At 39.8% G+C, this 12,197-nt stretch overlaps 1 protein-coding gene across 2 annotated transcripts in view; it reads right to left on the bottom strand.

The window, feature by feature from the left end:
- LOC139138166 (histone acetyltransferase KAT6B-like) overlaps positions 1–11,149 on the bottom strand; it is a 39,160-nt gene extending 28,011 nt beyond the window's left edge. The window contains exons 1-2 of one of the 2 annotated variants that reach the window (XM_070706415.1): positions 10,504–11,149; positions 21–201 (exon numbers count right to left, since the gene is read on the bottom strand). In XM_070706415.1, coding sequence (XP_070562516.1) covers positions 21–201; positions 10,504–11,022 — 700 coding nt within the window. In that variant the 5' untranslated portion in view covers positions 11,023–11,149. Of the gene's footprint in view, positions 1–20; positions 202–1,072; positions 1,170–10,503 lie in introns of those variants that run through there. The other variant, XM_070706416.1, reaches the window with a different exon arrangement.
- Between the last annotated feature and the right edge of the window lie 1,048 nt (positions 11,150–12,197).

Genomic DNA, 12,197 nt, shown 5'->3' with positions numbered 1-12,197 from the left:
TTTGTGAATCAGTTCCTCACCTTTTGCATTGCAGTCTTTACAAATCAGCAAGTCTTCTGTATCGCCTGCTCTATTGCACTCCGCTGTAAGTAAGCAGTAATCACATTTGGTGTCCATGGCATCGTCTTCCACCGCCTCCTTGCTATTTGGTTTGGAGATAGGCTCTTGCTCAAATTCAGGTCCATGTGTTTTCTTAATTCTCTGAAAAGTAAAAAAAAATTCAAAATATAAAGAAATCATGCTGTCATTTTCCCAAAACTTGAACACAAACATTTTAACCCTCTTCAAAACTCAGAATAACCTCTTTACCTTATTTTCCTAAAACATTTGTTTGTAATCCCGAACAGTATCATGACTATCAACGTAAAAATGTATGTATCTTGTACATGGAAGAATGTCCAAGGCAGAATACAAGTACATGTATCTGCATTTACAATATTTGTGCCAGGCTTACACAGACAAAGACTGAACATCAAATATTGATATTACAGTAATGAAAATGTGATGATATAATAAATTTGTGCATGTATAAACATGTACAGAAAAATGGCAAAAATACCAAATAGTGTATAAATTGTCAATGGCCTGTTTGTTGAAGGTAGAGCACATTTGTCCTGAAAGCTGAAGGCCTTGTTGATCACAATAGCTCACTGCTGATGCTTGCAATGGTAGAGCTCTTGCTAGAAATTGCATCACGCTAATATTTCATTATTGTGAGTAACTGTTACATGTATCTCTATTGCATACTATTGTCAGTTGCATGGCAGATTTGTGTACATTTTTTTTGCTTGAGAATAAAACATGGAAAATAGGAAAAAAACGCTGTTGTGTTGACTGTACATCTGAGATTAACAAACAGGAAGAGGCAAGTAACAGTTGATTAGCCTATAACTGTTCCTCTTTCACCTTACATAACACGTTTGTGATGTCCCTCACTGGAAGCTCTATTTGACGTGTTACTCAATGCGTGGAGACTGATCAACAATTAATGTAATTAGTCCGGGTGATGATGGCACTGCTATAAAAACTATGACCTGAAAGTATTGGTCATTAAAACAAATGTAACACTCACGGACAGAACCAGACCAGCAAAGCCAGAGAAATAGCTGCTCTGTAGTAGACGCAGCATTTCAATGGCCGGTTGAGTCATGTATGAACTTTGACCTCCTACCGCTGTGACCCAATTTTTGTTTGTTTGTTGTTGTTCTCAAATAGAGCTTTCACTGGTTTTATGGGGTTAATCAGCAGATGAATGGTGCATTGATATGTAGGTAGGGGGAGGGGGCCGTCAAAATGCTGACAGCCAGAGAAACGAAATCTAAAAATCGGAAGGGCTGATTAGGAAAAGAAAGGACCTACACAAACAAGACAGAACAAGGCCAGTAGATTAAGACCTGTCCAGCCTTGAAGAGGTGCAAGAAAACATTGACATCAGGTACTTCATCAACCAGCCAGGGCTACATGGTTCATTGCTGGACTTCAGGATCTGATTTTATAACTAGACTTTGGAGAAATCCATGACAGGGTGAAGGTCAAGAGCTTTCTGAGCATTTCCACCTACAGGCAGCTTGCTAAGGGATATCAATGAGGGAATCAATGAGAAACTATATATTTACTTTTATGGCCAATGTGGAAAACAGAGATTATTTCAAAGCGTTTGCCAGTTATCACCCTTTCACTTTCATTCTCTCAGAATATTATTTACATATTTTCTCTTGATGGACTGATGATTATCTGTTGTTCTTAAACAATTTTTACAAATGCTTTTCAAAGAATGCATCTCCTTCAATTTCAAACCAAACTGAAATGTCTCCATGGTAGATCCTACACAGGTAACCCTACAGCTCTTTCTCTTTAAGGATTTTTTGTGAAAACTAATTTTCTTTTTTGCCCATGGTATCTATTTTTTTCTTTTTTTTGGGGGGGGGGGGGAGTGGTATAAACAGGAACTGTATGTCATTGAGTGAAACCAAGTGAATATATTGACAACAATTTTGTTGGTATGAGATATGCAATTGATAAAGTGCTAGGAATGCTAACTTTTGATGATTTTTACATGATATTTGTTTTAAATGTCAACCATAATTTCATGTTCTATATTTAATGTTCTACTCCCTGAACCATGCTGATACGCACAGCACTATTCAGCTTGTCAACTCAGCCTGTACATGTGTAAACTGTGTTGTTATTGTTGTCAAGTGAATTCTAGTCCGGACTAGAATTCAAATGTAAACAATAATAGTGCATTTTACACATATAGATGTTGACAAGCTAAATACTTGATCTTTCAACATTCTTTGGAAAGTAGAATAAGAACTTACATCTACATATACAATAAAAATGATGAAAAAATTATCAAAAGTTAAAATTACTGGCACTTTAATTTTGTAAATTTTGCCTCAATATACACTCCCTGAGTTTGCTGTTTTGAAATGAGTTATTGGTGTTACTGTATACATGGAGTAAATACTTTCCTTCATCAATGCTTCTTCGAAGCTTTAATACTTTCAAAACTGAGTGACTTTAATGACAAAACTCATCAATCAGCATTCCTGGTCAACTTGTTTGCCAAGAGACAAATAATATTAAAACAATAGAAATGCACACATCAAAACTCACAGTAGAGAAACATTAGTGCCCCTCATCAGAAGTTTAACATTTACAGTGATGGATGATCCCCTGACAGTGACATTGGCCTGTCAACTTGACCTTCCAATCTACCTCTACAAGCAGGGTTAATAACTTTGCAACATAGCGTTTGCTTGCTATGATTTTCCTGGAAAGCTCTACAAAATAAACTTTACAGGTGACAAATTCTTACATGTTTTTGTTTTTATGGATCTAAACAAACACAAGAATTGACTTCCATTTTTCATTCAGCTGTAAAATTCATGTCTTTTAAAAACTTCTTCTTTTACAAAACAGCACTGAGGCAATTTCTGAATAAAACATTTTGTTTTAATGTACCAGGACTAGTAATATAAAGACCTTTGCCATATGTGCATTAGTGGTGTTAGTGAAGAAAGCTACATGTACAACATCAAATTTTCTTCAATCCAGCACTGCAGTGAAAAAAAAAAAATTCGCATTGAAAGTGCGTGGTATCCTGGGGTGTTTTTCTTGGGGGACAATTAAAGACAGCTAGTTGGGGACATCCCGATGAATGTTTTGAATACTATCAACCTGCTCATCCCCAATTCTCAGTAACCTGGTCCTAAATCACCATTGATAACAATGGATTTGGGCCAAACCATGGTGGTGAAAGGGTTGAATATTTACATAATACTGCATACAAATGAAAATTTCCCTGATGAAGATTCTGGCTAGACATAACAGCCAATCTCCGGCATGGTCAGTAGTCTCATTCCATACATATGTACTTAGGGACTGCCGGATCGTGCATAAATTAAAACAAACACACAACAAACAAGACCTCTTGCATCTTCAACATCTAGTCCACTCACCTGAACAACAGATTGGGGGTGCAAAATCTAACCACAAAATTATGACTTTAACTTCCCTAGGTAACATACTAAATGCTGACATGAATTGTTTGAAATTTAAACTGATGAAAGGTCTCTTAGCAACGAACATTGCACAACATAACAGGAATGATTAACGAATATCAATGCAGCTTTGCTCTCTCAATGACGATGGCTTTGGCACATGGATGTGGCTAACTAGTTAGAATTTGTCCATAATTTAGCAAAATAGAGTTTAAAACTGCACCCCCCTAAAAGCAGTGAGTTTTGTTTGTGATCATTCAGACAAAGATTTTTGTCAAAATATCAGACACATATACTACATCTTGTAAAATCTGCAACTGTTTTTTTTCCTGGCATTTGGAAGGATTGTGGCAGTGGCCACACACGCATGAGTATTACACCCACATAGACATACTTTGACTGCTCTTGCAAAATTGCCCAATGCTATCCTCTATTCAAACAGGCAACTGAAAACAGCACAGTCTAAGTGAACATTGGTGGTTAAAGGGTTACACTGAGTCTTACAGAGAGGTAGATTGTCACTTTTCTTTGCATCTGCAGTGAAAAGTTTGGAATTTCAGAAAATTTCAAAAGGAGACAAAAAAGGTGAAGGGAGGTTAGGAGTTAAGGTGGAATTATGTTGCTGAACTTGCCGTAGTAAATGAACTTCTATATGAAAGTGCACAATACTTTAAATACACAGGAACAGTGGTTTTGCATACCATGTATAGCACACTCATTTAAATGACACTGGATTTTTCCCAATGGTTGTATACAATGACACTGACAGAGCAAGTTAAAGTGCAGGCTACCTTGACATAGTGTACACATCGTCAAAGGACACTACTATTCCAACACTTCCATAGCGAATTACCTGTCTGACAGAAAACTGTCGAAAAGTGCATGACACTGATATTGATAAGTGTAGCTAGAGTTGTTCCTTTTTCGATTGGATGATCTAGGTTTGCCGTTTGCGATAACAATTTATATATCTACCAAGCTCTACTGTACATTTAACTGCATTGAAAACTTTTCATTTTGGAGCTTGTAACTTGCAAAAATAATGGTTGATCACACTTTACGATGTAAAAACAGTCAAATCCTTTTCAGTAGTGTAACTTGAGATCTACAACGTGAACAGTTCGGGACCACACAGCACAAGTTGAATATGAAATCAACACACCCTGAGTTTGGCTTTCATTTCAAACCAACAATACTTTTAGTAATCAAAACAGAAGTCATTGCACAGAAGCATAGACAAATCTGATACAGGAGTTGATGTATCTATTCCTGGCACAGTTTGAGATATTACTGGAATATTCGTTGAATTTTCATTGCAACATGAACACTATGGAATTTTCTTGGTCTGGTTATCCTGTTTGAATTGGTTGTCTGACGTTTTCCACAAACATAAACAAACGATTGACACTAATTAGGGAGCGTTCAGTTTTTACGGCTGGGGGGGGCCGGCAAAATCTTGTCGCCGGTGTTCAAAAAAATATAGACCCCCCTGCATTTTTCGTGAAAAAAAGATGACCCCCCCTTTGTCAGACGAAAAAATTGATGACCCCCCCCCCCCCCCCCCGCTTAAAAATAACTAAAACCCCCCCGCTTAAAAATAACTAAAACCCATACGTCAAATTTACCCGCATGGTTTGGATTTGAACTCCGGTACGCCGCGCACTTTATTCGTGTAGCAGAGATGCCAGTGCACAAACTTCTCAGCCACATCCATTGAAACGTCTGTTAATTAGGACGACTGTAAGGCAATTTTTAACTTCATTTCAATAGACAACTCATGTCCATGGACATTGTATAAAGTAAACTTTATTGGAGTGGTTCGCCAAAGGCAGCCCTCCGGTTAAGAGGGTCATGGGCCATTACGTAAAGTCAACTTTATTCTAGTGGGCCACTGGTACCACCGGTAAAGAGGGTCGATCATGGCTATTGCATAAAGTAGACTTTACTGGACAGGGCCGCCGAAGGCGCACGGCCATTAAGATTGCCGTGGGTATTACATAAAGTCAATTTATTGGAGTGGGCCGCCATAGGCGGCCCGCCGGTAAAGAGGGTCGATCATGGCCATTGCATGAAGTAAACCTAATTGGAGTGGGCCACCAAAGGCGTCTGGCTGTTAAGAGGGTCATGGGTAATACATAATGTATATTTATTGTAGTGGGCCGCCGACGGCGGCCCGCCGGTAAAGAGGGTCGATCATGGCAATGGCATAAAGTGAACTTTATTGTTGGTATTATGTTTTTGAAAATGTGGTGACCCCCCCTTTCTTACCAGTGAAAAAGCGATGACCCCCCCTTTGCGGATTCCAAAATTTTGATGACCCCCCCCTGGATTTTGCCGGCCCCCCCCCCGGCCGTAAAAACTGAACGGCACTTTACATGGTGCAAGTATTTGAATAATTTAACATGCTACTGCATGCTACAGAAATGTACCCTGGGTAAACATGTTCAGTGCATCATGGGTAAAAATATCTATGTAAATGATGAAAATCTGGGTTACAAACTCCATAGCCTGTGTAAAACTGTATGGAGATTTTTAGAAAAACCACAGATCAAGCAGTCATTTTACAGTTTTGCACAAAATGGATTGACAGCAAAGCTCAAGAAATAATCATAATGTCTTGACCTCACAACGTTCGGTTCTAGCCGGTTCTAGCTGTGCTACAGAAAGAATTCAGGAACACAAACTATTTGCATAACCTAACATTGGAACATTTTGTCAAGGGATGTTGCACAGTGTAACACAGACAATACTTGGAAATGTTATAATCTAGGAGTGTGACCCCACATAAATCTTTCCATGGGGAGTGGGAGGGAATGCCCTGGATCTTTCAAAGAAAAGGTAAAAGATTATTAGCAGTGCAATGAGGAAACTCTGCCATGTTGCTATGACAACACCCTTCTGAAAGACATACTTGTACAGATTGTCAGACTGACCTTGATCTCCATCATCAAAGTTGTAATGACAAAATCAGAAATTTTACTGCAATTATGGCATACTGGACCAAATGGGAGAAAATCACCCTATCTGGAAATTTCTCCTGATCAAAAGAAAAAACAACATCCTTTCTCTACAGAAATCACAAGAATTTCTCCTGATACAGAGACTTTTGACAAGAATGGTTCTGTGCAATTTACTGGATATCTGCTCATTTAGAAAAAGTCTACCAGCATGTTCATTATCAAATTTGAAAGTGAATTTACCATTGTTCTGAAAAAGTTCACCATAACTTTCTTTGCATATTTCTCAATTATATCTCCTGTAGAAAAGAGATAAAGTAACTTTTCGCTTACAAGAAATGTATATTTCAGCTGCGTTGATCAACCGTCAAATTCATGTCTGGGAATTAAATTTAACATTACACATGTCAGTGTTGTGGAAAATTTTGGTAGAAAATTTGGTTACTGGTGGCAAAAATGAAAGTATAGTCAGTTACAAGTGTGTAAGCACATTACATTGTGCAAAATGTCCTTATCTTTTACTAAACTAATGATTTTCACAGCTGGCAAATTTTTAGCTAACGGCTGGTTGTCTTTGCCGGCTGCTGGCTATTTTTTCCATGCTTGCTTCTAAGATAAGTTCTCCCAATCAAAAGATTCTTCAAGAGAGAAAATCAAAATCAGGACAGATGTATCAAATGATACCTGTAACATTTCAGGGTGGCGCTTCCTGATCGGAAGTCTTTCTCCCATTTGGTCTAGCACGTACATACATGTGTGCCTTGTTGTTTTATTGTGTACTGCACGTCTGCTACTTTGGAAGCACATTTGAATACCACGCCTTGCATGGACACATACCAAGCAGCAAAGCCAAACACACCTCAACTGAAAAGTGCACACAGGATAATGGCAGGTATTCAAAACTTCAACCTTACAGTACCCATCGATCTGCACTATCTACCTTAATCTGACAATTGTTCTGTCACTGCCCAGACTGTTCGTAGTACAACAATGAACTTCAAGGTACATAAATTTTCACCCAATGCCAAATTTTCTATGAGACAAAATGGACAGAAGCAACAAAAGAACTCAACAATACCCTTGGTGGTATAGGCTGTCAACTTATAATATAGAAAACAATATCAACGTCAACAAATTCTCTACAATTACTCTTTAAAATGAGCTAAGCTAAGTTTTAAATACGCCACTTCAAAACATCCCTTCAAGTTCAATACACTACGACAGCACTACCAGTATGTTGCACAACGCCCCTTGCAGTGAACTTTGACCCAAACAACTTCTGACCCACAAGACTGTTGAAATATGTCACAATCACATGCATTATTGTTCTATGCACTCTTTATTATGAACTAACAAGGAAGGCACATTTGATACACCAATCTCACTACTAAGTTGCAGAGCGATGGGGTCACAGGTTCTCATAATGCATGTCTTACAAGGTGGCTAAAATTGCTCACAAGATGGAAGCATGGGACGGTTGCATACATACTGTTCTTCATTACAATCCATCTGTAACATTTACAACTTTCTGCACATCTACCTACTTACACATTGAGATCCACATTGCACTTCCTTCAAAGTTACAACACTCATCAAAGCTAATACGTATGAATTTTTAATGCCAGCATTTGTCAATTTACAGATTGGAAAATTGAAAATAGCAAAAACCCCACCCTCCTCCTCCTCCTCCAAATCAAAAAACAACTACAGTATATACTTGTTCAGGGTACTGAGTACTGGATTCATTGCTTGTTTATTCACAACTTTTTGAAATGACAGAAAGACAACCCACCTATACTTATATAGTGTACATGTAGTTAAAATTTACATGTATGCAATGATCAAGTGTTTGTTCACGTCAACGAACTCTTGAATGAGGTTAGAACAGTATTATTAACCGAAGGGTTTTGATTCTATTTGTTCTGACTCAAAACTACTGGGAAATGGTACAGACTTTTCAAACTGTTGAAAATTCAGGAATCAATTTGTATGCCAAAAATTTCTTTCTCTTCTATAACCATTGGAAAAAGGTTTATCTGGAAATTAGAAAAGCTTATCGTATCTTACAAACTGTCAAATGTCAGATCAGCAATTGAAAATTTACTTTTTTACCTTGAAATGTTTATTTTTCTGTGACTCTGCATTTATGGTAAGCTGAGCAATTTTTCACCTGAACAACATACTATAGGATCTAAAGGCAGTTTACAAGTTTTGTACTATGAAACTTTTTATTAAGAATTAGCTGCTGGCGCTATATTTGATCATGATTACCAGTGATATTACATGTGTGGAAAGTAATTCACCCTGTCAAAACTGCTCCAGGATTTCCTAAATGCTTGTCAAGAACGTCAACATCTAAAGATTAAACTGCTAATCAGTTTGGTCCCGATTGTCATCACTGCAGCCATACAAGAAAAAAATTCTCCATCATCTTATCCACCATGGTAGTAGCAGAAAGAAAATCCACATCAGAACGACATAAAAAAGAGAAGAAAAGAAACGCTTTGCCTGCTTGAAAATACCCGGATAAAACGCGTGTGAACTTCCCAAAATGAATATTTTAGCGAGGATTTACTTATTAGGGGTTTATTAAGGGTTGGGCGCTATTGAATTTAACACGCAGTTTGCTCTTCATTGTAATTCAACCAAGCGGTCTGAACACATGATCTAAAATTTTGGGGTCAAGGTCATACGTACGCAAAAGCTACTTTCAAAGGCGGCTGATACCCGACTGCGTGTGATATTGTGCGCACGCCACGAATTCTTCGTTGAGACTCACCTTTCCCCACGCACATATAGCAAGGGCCTACATTCTGCGGCATAAAATATGCGATAGCAAATTTTCACGCTTCCGACAAGCCAGACGTAAGGACGTTTGATTGTTCAAAAATGGATTAGCGAGAGGTAGATACAGTGGGGAATATTTGCGGCTGACTTGACGCGTGCATCGTCCTTCTAATTAGATGCTATTTGATAATGTTATCGGGAAATTTCTCGACTACTGAGAGAAAATTTCTTCATCTTCTGTGAGCGCTATTTTAGAACTAATCGAGATGCTCTGGCTGATAGCGTACATAAAAAGTGAAGCTGTCAACATCAACCTGGCCTAAGTCATCCACAAAAACGACGAGCAAACTGACGCGTCGGTCTGTCAAACGCGCCGCGCTCTTTTGCGCTCACTTCAGTTCCTCGCGACTCCCCTACCCCCCGCAAAGCATAATGGTCGACGTTCGCTATCCTGAAGTCACCCCTCCCCATGGGGCCATAGCCACGCGTTAAAAAAAGACGTACGAACATTGTTGAGCCACACTACACACACTGCACGAGTCTTTGTCGAATGCTTCAAGATAAATGAGAAGAAGACTGTTCACAAAGCGACTGAACGTAACAAATATGTGCGCTTTCCTTCGATTTAGATGCCACACAAAAGTCACAGACTACTGTACATGGACGTCCCGAATGTCGACAACACCGTAAACAGAGACTGTTATAGTGTTACGCGACGCGCATAATTTTTTTTTTCTGCCGGAAATTTCCATGCCGAAGAACCCCTGTAGAGATAATTGTGTGTGGGGTCATACAATATTAAAGACTCGACAGAATTTCACACGGGCGAGGGAATTCTTCTCGTATGATGGGAAATTAGGAAATATGTCTTCATGGAAATTTGTCTCCCAAGTTATATGCAAATAGTAACCGTATATTCACGCGACACGTATTTTCAATGTCGTGCGACCGTCCGCCTGTCGCATTTTTTTTTTTTTTGCGCAGAAGGACTGCAGCTATCCTTTCTCTCATTACACCGCATTTCCACGGTACATTAGATTCTAGTAGCTGCCTGTCCTTAAGACCCAGCCCTCCTTCTTGTTCACTAAGAATTTTGTGAAGGCGGCGGAAAAATGGAGCAAGTTTTTCAGGATCAAACTTGCGATTACGCGGCCTGCCGTGCCCTCGCTGAAGGTTGAAGCGCAGCTCGAATCAACGGCTATGCAAATAAACCGTGGTTGTATATTTCAAACCCAAATGAAGTCTAGCTTTACCTTCCGTTTGGCAGGCCGGCCGGCCTTTTTCGGCGATTCACTCTCTTTCGATAGGCTGTAGTTTCCATTTTTCAACCGAAGAAGTCTAGACGCTCCAACTTCCCGTTGTAGTGCTACTTGTAGATGTGACTTCACAAATTTCGTACCGTGATCCTGCGCAGTCAAAAACTTTTCAATTTCCCTAATCCCGATACCCGAATTGCGGCCATCTTCCTCGGTCAATTTCTTAACGGCGTTCTTCAAAATGCGCGTCGCTTCAGCCGAGTTCAGAACATTGCCACTGAGGTGGCTTTTTCTCCACTTAGCCGCATTGCGGTAACTTGTACTTCCTTTGTAGTCTACTTTTATGACGATCTCTGAGTCGACCAAGCGCTCCAACTCTGCTTCAGTTTCAGCGGCCGCTACTCCATGTTTGCGCTTGACCATGTGGCAGATACGCTCGATGTCGGGTCGCGCTTTTCGCTTGCGAAGAGAGTCGATTGTCTCAAGAATCCAATCCTTGTACTTGGCGTTAGCCATCTTTGGTACCCGATTGAAGAGCTCGTCTTGTATTCCCGACGCAAAACTCGCCTTATTTTGCGGTGGTTTTCGGCGAAGGCCAGTCTCTGAAATTTCAGCGCAAAACGCGAATAGTTAATTAGGCGGTTTCGCGTTACTACGCATGCGTAGCGGCACTGATACGCGGTGCTCTCTGGGAGTTTACTAAATTGGGGGAATTTACGAAAACTTTAATCACAGAAAATTAAAGATAATTACTCCTTTCCTCGAAAAACTAAATTTTCTCAAGATCGGCTAATATTTTTCTTTTGTTATCCAGCCAAAGGCGGTAAAATGAAACCTTGTAAAATGTTGAATATGTACTGCGACGGAGGGTGCGGGCTTTTCAATGACCGTTTTGCGCTCTCAACAACATGCGCCTGTCCGCCATGGCCCCATGAAAGTGAGCGTCATATCTCTTCTGAACACACTCTTAACTTTGTTCGAATGTGTCTGCAATCCTTTTTAAAACGACTCATTAAAGCCGGGCGACAAAGCGAACGGTGATCGCGCAACAAAAGGCATCTCCAGGTCTTTGTGGGAAATTTTCAGTGCTTCTACGAGAGACGGAAAATCGGCGCGGTCCATTTCGTGAATGCAACTTGTACATTCGCCGAATAAATCCCATACGCAAAGTGACTTGTCAACAGTAATATAACAAATAAACATGTTGGCACAGTCTTTTTCTCCTTAAATTAACTTTTCGTTCGAGTGTGGACTTTAGCGTATCACGTATGATGACGTCATCACTCTGAACCTCAGTCATTTTGCTGCGTCTAAAGTCAGACAGGTCAGTTTGAAATTACGTGTTTTGGCGCACGCGCAACGCTATAATGTCCCTTTGTCCGTCGAAACCAAAATGCGCATGTTTCCCCGGAAAAAAGTCTACGACAGAAAATGTTGAAACATCCGTTTTTCTCCTGCCAAAATCAACAAAATCCGCTTGTTCACGCAGTGCGGTCTATCGCTGAACTCGATAAACAAGGTCGTTCGTCCGTGATGCCATGTCGCGCATGGTCATGCCCTTTTCCGGTTGTACAAAATCTAACGAAGGCCATGCACACTGGTACTATGAAACTCGAGGAAGTGTGTAAATGGGTCGGTGTAAACTGACGGCAACATTTTGTCTTGCCGTGGGCAGTCATACTTGTATGTTT

This window comes from Ptychodera flava, chromosome 8 (genome assembly GCF_041260155.1).
Source record: "Ptychodera flava strain L36383 chromosome 8, AS_Pfla_20210202, whole genome shotgun sequence".
Lineage (NCBI taxonomy): Eukaryota > Metazoa > Hemichordata > Enteropneusta > Ptychoderidae > Ptychodera > Ptychodera flava.
Note: the sequence above shows the minus strand (reverse complement) of the source record. Positions and strands in the feature narration are given on the sequence as shown.